At 48.9% G+C, this 16,343-nt stretch overlaps 4 protein-coding genes across 4 annotated transcripts; 2 read left to right on the top strand and 2 right to left on the bottom strand.

Annotated features, from left to right (window-relative positions):
• Window positions 1–1,715: 1,715 nt before the first annotated feature.
• J7337_002517 (uncharacterized protein) lies at window positions 1,716–3,403 on the bottom strand (the record flags this gene model as incomplete). The annotated part of the gene is made up of 4 exons (XM_044820244.1): window positions 1,716–1,843; window positions 1,896–3,137; window positions 3,210–3,297; window positions 3,389–3,403. The coding sequence occupies 4 exons, from the start codon at window positions 3,401–3,403 to the stop codon at window positions 1,716–1,718; spliced, it is 1,473 nt and encodes a 490-aa protein (XP_044684544.1).
• A 1,479-nt stretch (window positions 3,404–4,882) lies between these two features.
• On the top strand, window positions 4,883–6,315 carry J7337_002516 (uncharacterized protein; the record flags this gene model as incomplete). Its single annotated transcript, XM_044820243.1, has 2 exons — window positions 4,883–5,022; window positions 5,076–6,315. The coding sequence occupies 2 exons, from the start codon at window positions 4,883–4,885 to the stop codon at window positions 6,313–6,315; spliced, it is 1,380 nt and encodes a 459-aa protein (XP_044684543.1).
• A 4,589-nt stretch (window positions 6,316–10,904) lies between these two features.
• J7337_002515 (uncharacterized protein) lies at window positions 10,905–13,238 on the top strand (the record flags this gene model as incomplete). The annotated part of the gene is made up of 5 exons (XM_044820242.1): window positions 10,905–11,202; window positions 11,260–11,339; window positions 11,393–12,015; window positions 12,066–12,233; window positions 12,290–13,238. The coding sequence occupies 5 exons, from the start codon at window positions 10,905–10,907 to the stop codon at window positions 13,236–13,238; spliced, it is 2,118 nt and encodes a 705-aa protein (XP_044684542.1).
• Window positions 13,239–14,175: 937 nt separating this feature from the next.
• J7337_002514 (uncharacterized protein) lies at window positions 14,176–15,580 on the bottom strand (the record flags this gene model as incomplete). The annotated part of the gene is made up of 2 exons (XM_044820241.1): window positions 14,176–15,410; window positions 15,514–15,580. 2 exons carry the CDS (start codon window positions 15,578–15,580, stop codon window positions 14,176–14,178), a joined length of 1,302 nt encoding a protein of 433 aa, XP_044684541.1.
• Between the last annotated feature and the right edge of the window lie 763 nt (window positions 15,581–16,343).

The raw sequence follows: 16,343 nt of genomic DNA, 5'->3' as shown, positions 1-16,343 counted from the left end.
TGCCCAGCCCACGTAATTTAATAATATAACAATGAAATACTGAAGCCAAAACTGCAGACATGAGAACAACCTAGGTAGTGCTGCACAACGCCACTGCCCTATGAAAACACCTAATTCCCCAAGTACCCTATAGCAGCATGTAGAGACATAGTCATCATCAATCGTGAATCATATGACGTTTCTGAAAACGAGCCTCGTTTAAATAAAGACATGCTAATAAAGTCTGGTACAGTACTCCATGGACCCGGGATCTCTGGTGAATCAGACGAGCTAGGCAGTCCTGGGTAAAATTTTTGCATATTTGGATCAACGGCTCTTGGAGCCGAGATCTCGGTTCCGGTGGCCAGATTAGAGAGGATGGTATCCAGGTATGCTAACTTCAGATGTCGGTCACTTCAAATATAGCCTATGGGGTTGGTCACTATTAGGTAGTTAGGAGGTGCAAGGAGGGCAATGTGATTCGTTTGGACACACCTTTGTCCTCCTACATACAGAGTTCAGCTACCACGCATCTCGCCTACAATGTCGTACCGGACATGATCTTCCATACAAACGATGATACCCAACCTGTAACCATGCATCTAGTAGTGCATGATAACCTAGAGTAACAGGTACCGCTGAGAGTATTCATGCTATCTCTCATTGATCGAGATGACAGATACTTTGTCCTAATAAGAACTATCTGGCGGATATGACAGGCTCGGGAACTCATGTTAGAATCTATATAAATATTGTCCATGATGGAGGAAAAATCGAGAACTCAGTGGTGAGCATAAACATAACAATGAGGGCATATTTTTAAATATCCATCATCCTACCATCTGCTTATCGTCATGAACTGTTGGAGTACCTATACTCATATGGGGCCGGCATTTGTTCCCGGTCGATGCGCCTCTGCCCGCTTCCCCACATTCTGCCAATTCATCCTTATCTGCTCCGCTTCCTAGGTACCTAGTTATCTTCAAGAAGACGAGATATGACCGGACCGGACCGGGGACTTGTAGAATGCATAATAAACATTCCCGGCCATTGCATCTTGACCGTTCAAATGCCGAACGCGAACAGCCCGATCCAAGATCTCAAATGCCCTGTATTTGCAGCGGAGCGGGCCCCGCTTGGAAATAATGGAGAACACCATAGGCCCGTCGCTGAACTGGCTTTTTGATTGTGGCGATAGCCTCATAGATTCAGTATTGAATACGGAGGAGTGTTGCTGAAATATGGACTCTGACAATCAATAAACCAATTGGCGACAAAACGCTTCGGGTCCTTTACTGAACTGCTCTGATTGACAATCTCGTGCTTACTGATCGTGTCTACAAAACGGCATATCTATCAAGTGTTGATGAGCAACTTGTCGCATTTATCATACCTGGAACGACCCTGCCTCAATGTTACTGGCATACCCACGTCTGTAATACAAACGGCAGCACTTCACGATATCCTAATTAGGTATCCAGATGAACCTTACTCGTAGGGCCCTCATGCCACAGCGATGCATTCCCATTTGGTCAAGATGAGCCGGCCTGCAAGTCAAGGGCCTGGACGTCTAAATATGATCGCTTAGAATAGTGTACTCTTCATTTACACGCGAACTCCGCTGGCCTATCAGTATAGCAATTTTGTTCACCTAATAGCACTCCGTCTCTATAACCGTCCAGTGGGTATTATTTTGTCTATAGCCATCATTTTTCATGTCTCAACTCAACCGAAACTTATGGATCAATGTTTGTCATAACCATCTTGGTGATTGTAAACTCGTCGATACCATACTTGCTTCCTTCTCTTCCAAAACCACTCTGCTTAATGCCACCGAAAGGAGCGGCAGGGTCGCTCAGAACGCCTGAGGTTTTGCTGTCAGTAATATGCAGTATTCTTGTGCTTGGGAAACTTACCGCAATTGACACCAACCATACCAACCTCTAAGGCTTCAGCCACGCGATAACATCGGTTCACATTGTTGCTGAAGAAATAGCCTCCAAGACCAACATCACTGTCGTTCGCAAGCTCAATAGCTTCGTCCTCGTTGTCGAATGCAAAGAAAGCAGCAACAGGTCCGAAAGTCTCTTCGCTACAGATCTTCATGCCAGGCTTCATACCAGTCAACATTGTGAGGTCAAAGTAGTTAGGGCCGAGGTGTGGTAGACGCTCGCCACCGTGAATAAGCTTGGCTCCCTTGGAAAGAGCATCTTCAACATGCTCAGCAGCCTTGTCTACGGCACGCCCATGGATGAGAGGACCATGAGTTGTCTCCTCACCAAAGCCGTCGCCAACAACGAAGGTCTTGACAACATCAAGGACCATTTGGATAAATTTGTCATAGATACTGCGGTGCACCAGAATTCGGTTGGCGCAGACGCAAGTTTGACCCGAGTTGCGGAATTTGCAAGCGATCACACCCTTAACAGCCTTAACAAGGTCCGCGTCTTCGAAAACGATGAAAGGAGCGTTTCCTCCCAATTCAAAGGACAATTTCTTGATTGTTGAAGACGATTGATTCATAAGGAGTCTGCCCACACCAGTTGACCCTGTAAAAGAGACTTTCTTGACCTTTGGGTGCGTAGTCAAGACTTTGCCCACTTCAGCAGTGTTATCCAAAGCTGTGATAACGTTGACAACGCCGGCAGGAATTCCAGCACGATGCGCCAGTTCAGCCAGAGCAAGAGCTGTCAGAGGAGCCTCAGCGGGAGCTTTAATGACAACAGTACAGCCAGCAGCGAGCGCAGGCCCGGCCTTTCGGGTAATCATGGCAGCGGGAAAGTTCCATGGTGCAATGAGGCCGCAGACACCTACAGGCTGTTTGATGGTGGACAGACGACATGATGGGTTTGTTGCCTCAATGGTCTCACCATAAATTCTAGGGGCCTCCTCTGAAAACCATTCAAAGAAAGCTGCTGCATAGTTGGACTCTGTCCTGCCATCTGCCAGAGGCTTGCCGTTCTCAAGGGTGATGAGTCGTGCAATGTCCTCCGAGTTCTCCATCATGAGATCATACCAGCGGCGGAGGTACCGGGCCCGCTGGCGAGCCGGGGTTTTACGGTATGTCTTGAATGCGGCATCGGCGGCGGCGATAGCGGCTTCGGTGTCCCTGGCGTCGAACTCGGGACAATTCCCAATCTTTTCAAGGGTTGAAGGGTCTGCATAAAGGTAGGTAGCGTTAGTAAATGATATCGGATTTCACGGACATGGGGGTTTGCGGGAGCACTTACTTTCGACAGCAAAGTGCTTCCCAGACTTTGCAGCTACCCATTCACCATTGACGTAACATGCGTTTTTGATGAGGGTAGGATCGGTAAGCTGCAGCGAAGCAATATGTTTAGTATTTTCGATAACCTCTCCATGAAGAGTAGTTGCACGGGAAGTGCGAGCGAGCGGGAATATGACACACCTTTGGAGCTGCCATGATGCTTTTTGGCGAATCGCGTTTGTTCGATGGAGAAGACGTATGCTAAACACGGCTGAGACTTTGGATGGCAGAGAGGAGTTTATAGCAGAGTAGACGAGAATCAATTCCTATCTATGAAGTCCCTTCTTTACATACCTTAGTAGATATTTTTGCTCACGACTATCTCGGACCTCCGCATCGCTTCCGGACGCTTCCTGTTTCCTGCCATGTATATTGACCAAGCAAGAACAAACCTGTCCTAAAACACGGCAGCGACCGGCCTCCTAGCTACAAGTCTTGCTAAATCACAATATGGCAATGGCCATGAGACCTGTTTCGGTGAACCTTTGATGCTTGGTGATCCATTTTGCAATACACGGCACCGATTGGGAACCGGACCGGCAGGGTGTATATGATGACTAGAAGGGTGTTTATGATGGAAAAGCATGAGGAAATGCGGCAAGAACAGGAGTGTCGTTAGCCCAGTTCCGAGAAGGGCGTGTGGTTTAGAATCTACGGAGTACGTAGCAGAAGTCTACAAGTGCCTCAGGTACAGTATTGAGTTGGAGAAGGAGCGGATGGGGAAATATTGTCACGGGTAGGGTGCACGTGAGCGTAGCTCCAGCCTTCGGAACCGAGAGTGCCCTCAAATACGAGAACCGGTGTAGGTGGGGGCCTTGGGAGCCGACGAACTAAACCCCAGAGGCACCAGTAAAGAATGGGAAGCTTCAGGCGCTTTGATCGTTCAACGACTCCCGTCACCTTGCTTACCTTAGGTACTGTAGATAGGTAGGTAGGTAGGTAGGTAGGTTGGTAGTACGTAGACTTTTATTTTTATTTTTATGTAAAGCAAAAAGCGTGGCATCCCCGGTCTCGTCACCGAGAAATTGTATGTCCGGGGAAGACTTTCACTAAATGTTGGGGTAGTGATTCTTTCGATTTTGATGTTTGTGGTCGATGCCAGTGAACAAGACTTACTACGAAATTAAGTTAATGTTTCTCATTAATTGACGTACGATCTCTGTAGTAGTAATCAGCACCCCCGAGACGGCAGCATTCTTTCCGCGCTGAACAAGCAAGCACAGGATAAAATCCGTCATGACCTCCGCTACAAAATCCAAGGTGCAGCGGTGGCGTCCAAGGTCAGGTCCCGTGAGACATCCCTCTCCTCTCCGGCTCTGTGCCGGCCGGCCTCTCGACTCCGGCCCCACGATGCATCCCCAACTCTGCGCATCGTGTCGTCCACGAGCCGCAGGCAATACCTTTCAATTGGCAGGGGTGGGCATATCGAGGCCCTCCATGAACTTTTTTGACCATGTTTGGTGACCTATTAGTGCCACCTCCGATACCGTTGCCAAATGCTATAATAGCTCCTCCCCCAGCTTCGAACTTCACTTCCAATTTCTCCAGGACATCTTATCTCACTTTCCTCTCTCACAAACACAGGATACCCAGAGGAAATTTCAACTTAATTCAGAGATCTTTGCAAGCTTCACAATGCCTTCCTTCGTCGAGTCCCCCGTTCGCACGGAGATTCCTGGCCCTGTATCCAAGGCCAGCTCCAAGCGTCTGGATGCCATTTTCGACGCCCGTGCCGTTCACTTCGTTGTCGACTACGACAAGTCTCACGATAATTAGTAAGATCTTATTCCCCAAAGAATATGGCGATGTACGAGCTAACGCTTTGAAGCATTGTCGATGTTGATGGCAACAAGTACCTCGATGTCTACGCTCAGATTGCTTCCATCCCTGTGGGATACAACAACGACACTCTGATCGAAGCTGCCAAGTCCCCCGAAATGATCTCCGCTCTCGTCAACCGTCCTGCGATTGGCAACTTTCCTTCCGACCAATGGGTCGATATTCTCCGTAACGGCCTTATGAAGGTCGCCCCCAAGGGCCTCAGCTACATCTTCACTGCTCAGTCTGGATCTGAGGCCAACGAGCTTGCCTACAAGGCTGCTTTCATGCTCTACAGTCGTCGCAAGCGTGGTAACGCTGACTGGAATGAGGAGGAGATCAACTCCTGCCTTGAGAACTCCAAACCTGGCTCTCCTGAACTCGCCATCATGAGTTTCAAGAACTCTTTCCACGGCCGTGGTTTCGGCTCCCTCTCTACCACCCGCTCCAAGGCTGTTCACAAGCTCGATATCCCTAGCTTCAACTGGCCCCAGGCCCCCTTTCCTGCTCTCAAGTACCCTCTTGAGGAGCATGTCGAGGAGAACGCGGCCGAGGAGAAGCGATGCCTTGAAGAAGTTGAGCGCATCATGACCACATGGCATTGCCCCGTTGCCGGTCTCATTGTTGAGCCCATTCAGTCCGAGGGTGGTGACAACCACGCTTCCCCGGCTTTCTTCCAGGGTCTCCGTGACATTACCAAGAAGCACGGATCCGTTCTCATTGCCGACGAGGTACAGACCGGTTTCGGCGCCACTGGTTCCTTCTGGGGACATGATCACTGGAACCTGACCTCTCCACCAGACATGGTCACCTTCTCCAAGAAGGCGCAGACTGCTGGATACTTCTTTGGCAACGAGATGCTTATCCCTGATAAGGCTTATCGTCAGTTCAACACCTGGATCGGCGACCCTGCCCGTGTCATCATGTGCAAGGCTGTCATTCAGGAGATTCTTGACAAGAAGCTTGTTGAGCAGACAGCCCGCGTGGGTACTCACCTTTATGCCGAGCTTGCACGCCTTGCTGCCAAATACCCTGATCACATCCAGAACCTCCGTGGAAAAGACCAGGGCACTTTCATTGCTTTCGATACCAAGGACCCTGCTGGTCTCGTTCGCTCCATGCGCCATATTGGTGTGAACATTGGAACGTGTGGCAAGAACACCGTCCGCCTCCGACCTATGCTCATTTTCCAAGAGGAGCACATTCCTATCCTCATCAATGCCTTTGATAAGGTTATTGCTGCTCTGTGAGCTGAATTCAGCAGGAACATTGAAATGGGATTGGGTTTCTACGCATCATGCCTTCTACTAGCGCTGCATTGATTATTGTTTACATTTGTCAAAACGGTTTTTCTGAGGATCCGGGGGGAAAGAAAAAAGATATCATACTGGTAATACACTAGATGTGCAAACAGATAGGTTTCTTTCCAAACGGAAATGGATCACACAGGGCGTTTACCAAGGTTACTGGAACTTCAAAAGAATTACGACTACTTCAACAGGGGCCTTTGGCCGCATTAACCATGAAAAAAAAAGTGATGTAAAAAAACGGAAATGTTACACTATAGTGTCTTGAAGATACAACAAGGCCTGTTGAATTGAGAACCCAACTTCTCGAAGCCACCAAAAGACCAGGCCCGGTTTACAACCATATAGAGGATCGTGTGAACGTCAGATAGAGGAGGCCGTAACCCTGAGGTGAGCCATTGGGCCATAACGAGCTGCAATCTGTTGCATATCTCACGTCACCTTGAATACCGACCTTAACCGATATACCACGCGTCTCTCGGCAAGCTCTATATCTTTCATTTCTGATTCTCTGTGTGTCGTCCCTTTGGATAACACCCGCCAAGTGGCGAGGTGACCTGTCACATGGGATACGCTTAGACGAATGGTATTGACACCGCCATGTAATTCGGCAATAGTTGAGAAAATTTGGCCAGAGCTTTGGAAGTTCTGGGGCCAACTTCACTGGAGAATTTTCAGGGTTATGATGTTTACTATAATTTCACCGTATTCTTTGGCACCTAACACCTGCCATCATCTTGCTCAGTTTTAACGACATGATGGCCGCTGGGTAATTGACACTGGCTCAGTCTCGCTCTAGGATCATCCAGAGCTCTCCTCAGTGGACCAGGTGTGTTACTGCAGCATGTCACCGGACCAGGGATGAATTGTTCAGATGCATGTGGTGGCTTGCAGTAATAGGTAACAGAAGTATGTATAGTTGCAGTCATGAAAGCGGTAGTTCGGTGGCTGCATACAAGCACCAGAGTGATCGGGAAAGTCCGATACTCGATACTGAAGCAGTGAGAAGACCTTCATGTCGGTTTATGCCGGCTGAGGGAGAGCTTCGACCAAGTGTTGGGAGGCTGGTAATGCAAGATGCAATCTCAAGATCCAAGTTTCTTTTTCTCAGCCCCAGCCATTGATCCTTCGAGAGAGTCACCATAACGACTCATTGGTTGTAGGATCTTCTGGCTTGGAATCAGGCCTGCTATTCGCAATAGGAGCTGGTCTCTACATGGGTAGCTCTGCAGGTCCGAGGTAGCCGCAAAAAGGGAGGCGAGGAATATACAGTAGATCATTTATGCGAGCCATTAGCAGGCGCAGTCATTCCCGTTGAAAAAGGCCAATTGTGACAATATCACTTACAGAATTTGGATTGACAAGTCTTGGATTGCCAGAACGAGCAGCCGAGCATGTTGGTCCGGGCCGCTGATAGACCTGACGAAGTTGAGTAGCGAGGGCCATCAGTGCTTTGTTCGGACCCGATGGTATCCTGCCGCCTAAATCTGTTAGCTTGTTATGTACATGGAAAAAGAGTGGCATCCGTTGTACATTGTATGAGAAATAACGTATGGAGCATAGAAATGGACGATGGTGTTGGTCTTAGCCGTGTGGAAGAAGATCTACATATGACATCTACACCAATGAGTTGTGATTAGGGGTTGACAGCCTGCAAGATCCCGCCGATTCGTCACCGTGCTCATCTCATCGGATCAAAAGCTGTCAACCCCGCAAACTCGAGGCATGGTCAGTGAGTGTTTCTGATTGTCAGCCAGTCTAAAAAAACAAACGTAGGGCGTTGGTGGTCTGTGCAGTCTGTGTACCTGCGAGACATCCATGGGTCCTGAGGGATCAAGGCTGGCTTGTCGATCAAAGCGGCGCAAGCTCTACCCATTAATGGCAATGGAAGACGGCTGACAAATTAATGCTGGTCATTGAGTGCTTTTTGCTAAGTCTGAACCTGCCACAAATCTCGGTGAATTTACTGATGAGGTATGCTGTTGAAAACATGCCCAGATCATATATAGATAGCCGCGTCCAGCGCGCTCTCTCTCGATATATCATCAATAACTATGAGCAAACTACATACCTAAAATTATCAGAACTAGTCTAACCATACTGAGGTAGTTGCCGATGTAGACTACCTATTGGTAGCCAGTACCATAGCTTGGTTGAAGAGACTCTCCGTAACTTGACCCATGTCTGTTCCGTATGGCATCTTCCCCCAGCTTTGTGGTGGCATCATTCGCCTAGCTGAGGGTAGTGTGGGGGCCGATTAGAACGCTTCAGTTTTGTTCGTATGTAATTTCCCTGCTCCTCAGCAAGAGGAAAGCATCCCGTGATCGTTACTTGCAATGCACGCATTGCCGAGAGTGGTCGTCAGTTATCAAGGACTTGACATTATAGCTCACTTTGAAATTGGCCCTGACGGCGATCCGGCGCCCCGCTCCGCCCCGCCCCGCTGTCGTATGCTTCAAAGCCGCAAGTTAGGTACACTTTGTGTACCGAGTCGTGATACTCAATCAGCTTGAGGCATAACCTATAGTTCTTGCAAGTGTCCCGTACATAAAATATATTGTCATGTGCACAAGGTGAAAGGTCGTGTCTCTGCATCACCTTTTGCGTTGCTTTTTCTCCATATGGGCTCTAGTTCTTCCCTGACCACCACATCTACCGTCGAGATAGGCCCACATACGGGGTGACACATGGGCAGGTAGCTAGCAGGCAAGACAGGCTGGCAGGTCCTCTGATAGACAGACAGGCGAAATGTTTCAATATGTGCCTTTTGCATACGGATGACACAAATAGAACCTCGGTAGGTTGATACTAACGTACTGAACTAAGATGGAAGCCGCCATATGATTTATCCCTTTCACGAAGAGGTACCTGTCGGTCGACAATGCCACTCTGATACTACGTACTTCAATGTACCGGGATCGACCGCCAACGGCATAATACACAGCAAAGTACTCAAGCTGCTAAGGAGCTGGCCGAGACCTTCTTGTGCGTACTATGGTGCGTGCGTGTTGTGTAAAAGAAAAAGCAATGTTGATGCCTCTTCACTCACTGTAATCAATTGCCGTTGCGCGCCAACCAGCTTGTCTCGTCAACTATCGTGGAGTACAGTGGCATGGAGCGTCAAGCCAGGGTGACTGTGCGTGTATAATTTCCATGTTAGCGCTATCTTCCAACATCAGGCCTTGAAGGTCTTTGCTTTAGTCTCAGGCGAAGTAAATGCCCTTTATCACATGTTATAAAACATGCACCCTCTCCTTTTATCTAGAGTCCGTCATGCAGGTTGCTGAGTTGTTGGGCTAATGCCCTTGTATCATTGCGCTGTAAATAAATCGTCGAATTGTGAGCTTATTTAACTACCTAGGTAAGGTAGTTAGTACTTGGCCTATTCTGCTTCTGTCTCCTAACGTTAGGTACTATCGTCTCAGACTCAAAAGCGTGGGCAAGCGAATTACATTCTGCGGTTCCGCCAACTGCACTAAAATAGACGCTAGCTCCCCGCGTCTTGCCTTACTTGAACTCTTCAGTTTCTCTCTTCTGCTTGACTTTGAGCTTCCACCTTGTTTGTTCAGCAATTAGCATGGCGTTCCCTTAAAAAGTTCAACTACAAAGCACCTCTCAGGCGCGTGGTTTCTCGAATTGCAGCAAGCGAAAGACACGATAGGTACCTCGCCCTAAACTGCCGAAGCTCAAAACAAACTCTTGCTTGCATCGCTGTAGCCTGCAATAGGTTCTCCAGGAAGACTGGCTGTTGACACCCACCTAGCCGCTATTTACCATTTCTGTGCATCCACCAGCAGGGTCCTGGATGGAGCCACCAAGTCGCTTTTCAAGCCTCGATCTACCTGTACGTGGGCCATAAAACCACTTCAAGTTCGATCCGCCAATTTGAACCATCAATCCTACCCCCAAACTATTACCGACCCTTTGAACTAAGCAAGTTCCTTAACACAATTGCTTCGCCGCACCTCACGGCCTCCCAAGCATTTTGCTGGGGTCTACGGGCTTCCCGCTGCTTGAGGTCCCAGGAGCAGGAGTCCATCCGCTCCGCCGCCGCAAACCGGCCCCGCGCCGACTCGCGCAATCCGAAGAACGGGAGATGGACAAGCAACAACAGACTGTGCAGAAGAGCCGGCAGCGCCGGGAAGCCGAGAGAGAACGCAAGCGAGCACTCCGAGCGTACGTCCACTAAACCCTTGATTCACTCCGCCACTGTGCGTCCTCTCCGGCGCAGACAGACCGGAGTATCTGCTTCCAAGGCCCCGTCCTTCCCATCAGATTCCGGATGTCACCAGCTCTGAATCACTTGCCTCCCGCTTATCTTTTGCCCTCATTGACTGTTCTGGTCTCCAAATGCTGATTGATCGTGTTCTGTAGCTGCGACGGCTGCCGACGACAGAAGGAGAAATGCGACGGTGGTGTACCATGCCGAAGATGTACGCGCCTGCATCGCCAATGCGAGTTCCTAGGTCCGACTGCCAGAGATGCCGAAGGAGGTGATGGCGCATCGAGGTAATTCGCAATAGCATCGCCGCATGCCGTGCAACGTTTTCAAGCTTGCTGACGCATATGAGCTTAGGAACCGCTCCGGCCCAGGGAACGCTGAGCTCCTTCAGCGCGCTTCTTATATGGAGAAGATTATCACCCACTATGCTGGAAGTGTCTCTCTTGATACGGAATCATTGAAGGCTATGGCCGAGTCCATCGATAACAAGAATTTCGACGCTCATCAAGTTAAACGACAAGCTCCGATTATGGATTCTCCAGGCTCTGACTTTTTGGGGGCAGAAGATGAGAACTATACTGTCCAGCCACTGGATAATAACACTACTCGTAAGACCGACTACTGGTATTCAACATCCACAAGTAACTAACCAATATCGCCCATAGACTACTCAGGCGAGTTCTCTCACTGGAATTTCTCAATGAGAATCAAACAATGGATCGAACAATGCGTACCAGAGCGCCATGTATGTTGCTCCAGCCTTGTTTTGTCAGAACGAATAACTTAGACCTTCGCTAGGATGCACCAGGCCCCCTCAGTTTCAAAGAGTATTATCGAGCCGAGGAGCTCCAGTCAGCGAATAACACGCAGGCATCACTTTCTGCACTGCCTCCTCGATATGTCGCCGAGTTCCTGGTCCAGGCTTTCTATAAGCATGCCGAGACCAACTACTTCTATGTTGAACGTGGATGGCTCGCCGAACAGATCGACCTAATTTACCAAAACCCCGGGGCTTTATCCCGTCGTGAAGTGGGGACGCTTTGCATGATTTGGATCATCTTTGCGATTGGAACTCAGTACGCATATCTCGATTCGATCTCAGGAAGAGATGTCCACGGCAAGTCAAACGATTCAAGCCCTTTCTCTGAGGATACAATAGGTGTTATGTTCTATCAACAAGCCTGCAAGCTCGTTCCCGATGTCATTACTGTCGCATCACTGGAGAGTGTCCAGGCCATTCTTCTCATCGGCATCTATACCCTGCCACTTGACGCCTCAGGGTTATCGTACATTTATCTTAATCTCGCGGTAAAGCTCGCCATCCAGAATGGCATGCATAGGAAGTGGCCTGCTGGGGGACTTGATCCTTACGTTCGTGAAACCCGGAACCGCGTATGGTGGACAGCCTATACGACAGAGAAGTATGTTTTACTGACCGTAATTTTGAATTCCTGGAAGCTGACCGCTGTAGACGGGTCGGTATCTACCACGGGCGGCCTTTATCTATTCTGAGTAAAGATGTCGACGCAGAGATGCCCACTGATCGACCAGACATTATGCCATCAAGCCCTACAAATGTTGCGCACATGCTTGCAACGTTACGTCTGAATCAGGCGCTTGGTAAGATTGCGCATGAGATGTATGCACTTGCACTATTCTGAGCCGTGTTCTCAAGAAGCTAATCATCATTGGCAGCTCTGTTCTTCGAACCGCACAGAAACATGAGATGAATGAAGGCTTGCAACGGGTCATCGATATGAAGGAGGAACTTCGAAGGTGGTGGGACGCACTACCCGAAACCGCGTTTCACGAAGAAGTTAATCCACAAAACCCTGTTACACGTGCAGATACGCATCTCAAACTAGAGTATTGCCTGCTGCGAATGTACGCTGGGCGGCCCTTCATCTTACCTCGCGAAGTCGTGCGTGGTAACGCGAGCACGTCGAGTTCACCCGCTGATTCAAATAACCAACGACCCAACACTCCTCATAAGTCCAATCCTCGGTCGATCCTGGTTGCGGATTGTGTGGAGGCTGCATTGACTATAATCGACACATGCCATCTTCTTCAAAGCACGATTGGTCTTGCACGGGCATCATACACGGAATTCAGTTCCTGTCGTGCCGCTCTCCTGGTCATCATCACTCAGTGCCTGCAAAAGAAAACGGATAGGCTACGTGACGCTCTGCGGACTGGTATGGCTATGATCAAGGAGATGTCAGCAGGTGGAGAGTCGGCCCGTTCTGAAGCATCCCTGATCGAAGTTTTTGAACGTGCTATCTCACGACTTGATGCCACAGCTGATCCCTCCGGCCGAGAAACTGACTACTCGCGGTTCAAGAAATGGGAATTGCTTTGGAAGAATGACGTGCCTCTCCAGGATTTCAGGCAAGAAGAATCACCCGAGACTTCCTTACCGCTACCTCAAAATCCAAATACATTTTGGAGAGGAAGCACAGGTACGACTGCTCGACCTGGTATGCCAACGATGCAGGCTCCGAGCCCTTTTGTGGGAATGGATACCAATTTTCCATCGGTACCCCAGGTTATGGACGAGTTTTCTACGCTCTTTGGATACGGTTTCGGTCCTAGTCCTGACAGTATGGCTGGCACAGCTAACGGGGGCATGTGGATGGGCCCATGAAATTCCACGCATACCTCTTTTAAGTTGATTACTCCACGTTCTTAAAGGAGAATGAAGGATATATCACAAATGGTTGCGGCATGTTCCATCACTGTGGCTGTTCGGCTGAGATGTCGAGAAAGCATACCATCAGAGTATCATATCAGACTTGCCCAACCCATGTACCCAGTGTCAGCATAGCCATGCTACGGAACAATATTCTGCGGAGGGCCCGGATAATAACAGGAGTGCTGGGTTGAGGTACAGCATAACTTCCGGCGTTTGCTCGCATTATTGAAGCAATCTTGGCTCCCTTGGACATTATGAAACATAAGGCCGTTGCCTCACTCTTCGGGCGCCATGGCCTCATCAGCTGTTTTGTCCTGCCAAGGCGGCTTCAAGAGAACGAATATTGCAATAGCAAACACACAGAACGCCACGGCTTGGAAAGTATGAGGAAACACAATCGTATTTTTCTTTCTTTCTTAATTAACCAATACCACTGGTTTTGATCTAAAACTCGTTGGATTTCTCAATCGCCTTGAGTACTTACAAGCAACTGCCACGAGAGGTCTTTGACTAAGAACGTCAAACTCAACGATGGTGAACGACGGTCTGTATTAGCACATGCCACAAAAGAAGGACATCAACCCGGCGAAAAGTCAATACACGTTTTCACATACCAAAGTGAATACTCTAGTTATTTGCACCGATACCATTCAACATCGTTCAAATCCGACAAGGTGCCTCTGTATCGAACAGCACCCAAAGCCTAATGACTAGAAGGAGAAAAAAAAGAAGGAAATGTTTATGGCGACGAGGCAAGCACCATCATAGATTAGGCTGATAAATAAACTACTGTTACAAATTCCGTACCCGTACACGAAACCGCCATTAATATGCATCTTTTCACTGTGGGCTCTTTGAACCAGCCCAGTTATACAAGGAAAGGACTGCTCTAGGCACGCTGTGTCTGTCGCTTCTGAGACCTGCGCATCTCCTTCTCTCTCTCCTTCTCGAGGTATCGCTTTTGCGCCTTGGCATCAAGACCCTTGAGCTCGGCATCGCGCTTAGCCTTGCGGGCCTTTTCCCTCTCAAGGAGGAGTTCCTCTTGACGTTGGCTCTCAGCGGTCTTCTTAAGCTCACTGATGGCATGCTCGCGGGTGCTGCGGATCTTTTTGGAAACCTCAGGGCGGAAATGGGCAACCTTAACAAGAACATCGGGAAGCTGGATAAAGTGCGAGAAGAGAGGGAGAAGGTTATCGTAATTGCCATTGGAAGGGAGGGCGTACTTCAAGAAGAGTCGCTTGCGGGGAGTCGTCTCCTCGAGGGTCGCAGGCTTATCAACAGGTTGATCGGAGATAATTATGTACTCGAACAGGTCGCCAGCGGCTTGAACAGCGGCAATGAGCTCAGGAGTAAGGAGCGTATCAGTGATCTCGGCGCTCTCGCTCATGACAGTTAGCCAAGCGGGAAGCTTAGGGTTATCTTTGGTGAAGGTGAGAGACACATCATATCGGTCGTCGCGGACGCGACGCATGACGTCTTTGTGCACAACGCCCCAAACAAAACCGTCGTAGGTGCTCTTAGCATCCTTGGCACGGATTTCGGAAGCACCAGGAGCAGAGGGGACTGTAAGACTCTCCTTACCATCAAAGGGGTAGGTCAGAACCTCAATGGCATCCTTAGGCGCATCAACAGTCTCGACGAAAAAGCTTGCGACATGCTCAAAGCCGTTGACAATTGGGTTGAACTTCTTGGTCAGAGTGAGCTTGAAGTCGGTGAAAGCCGTGTTCTGACGACCAGTAGCGTACGTTGCAAATTCAAAGAGGGACTTCTCTCTAATGAGTGTATCGGGATTGACATCTTCGCTATCCAAGGTGGGTACACCACCAAAGCCAACAAGAGCATACTCCTTCTGGAGAACGGGTGCGTGAGCGCGAATCCAAGCCTTGGCCCTGGAGCGATTGCGACGAGCGCCAATCATATGAAGGAAGAAGATAAAACTCGAGATGAGGAGAATGATGCCTTCAAGCCTGAACTCGGAAAGGGAGTGACGCTCGTGGACATTGTACCACTTGGTGTATGGAACGGCCGTAGCAGCAGCAGCAGCACCACCACCACTCCCAGCTGTCGCATCCTGGGTAGCGGCCTCAGGAGCTGGATTGGGAGCCTCGGCGAAGTCTGCAAAATCTAGAGGAGGATGTCGCGTGTCAGTCATGATATTCAATTCCACTCTTTGCGCGTCGCAATATTGCGCAATTGACAAATACTTGGAGTATTTGGTGATACTAACCGGGATCTGGATTCGCAGGCTCGGGGGCCTTTGCACCTCCAAAGGCGTTCTTCAAGAAAGATGCCATTTTCGAGTCTTGGACAAGGGGATTATGAGGTCGTGGCTGAGGAGGGGAAGAAGCGAAGCGAAGTTAGCAAGAGGCCACGGCTTAAGGAGGCAAAGAAATAGGCGATGTGGGTGATGCGGAGAGCTTACCTTCCAATAGCTTGGCAAGGTGGAGACGAACCCAACTGATGGCATCTTGAAGCTAAGCTTTAAAGGGCATCTGAGCTCAATTATTGATTAGCTTCTTGGTGGGTTTTTCTTATTACCCCGAATTGAATTATCACCAGAGCGCTAAACTTGTATCAAGACAAAGAGAAAGAGGAATGATAATCCCGGTGTGAACGATCTACTTGAATACCCAGTAAAGTAGAGTGAAGCCCCAGTAGCAGGAAAGTTGGCATGCACCATGCCAAATGAATGCTAGCTATACATTGACAGTTGCAGGGAACCAAATTGCGAAATTCCTGGTATTTTATCATCAATTTACTCGTCATTTTACGTTTTCGTGGATAGTTCTTGGTCATATCATTCATGCCTTGCTTCTATGGATTCTTCTGTACTTCAATGAAGCCCGTCCGGCAAGCAAATAGCTTTTCAAAAAGCCTCCGGCTCTCTAAAGTTTGGAGTGACAGACTGAAAACTTCTTTGTGTGAGGCTACCAAAAGTTAGACGTCGTGTCTTGTGACAGTAGTTTTGCATTATTACAGATATTAAGAAGCCAAGGAAAACTGTGAAATGCATTTCCATTGCTTAGGTTCGGACACATAAGAATGGCGTATACTCAT

The sequence above is a fragment of the Fusarium musae genome, chromosome 2 (assembly GCF_019915245.1).
Source record: "Fusarium musae strain F31 chromosome 2, whole genome shotgun sequence".
Classification (NCBI taxonomy): domain Eukaryota; kingdom Fungi; phylum Ascomycota; class Sordariomycetes; order Hypocreales; family Nectriaceae; genus Fusarium; species Fusarium musae.
The sequence above is the reverse complement of the archived record's forward strand: the minus strand, read 5'-3'. Positions and strand labels throughout refer to the sequence as shown.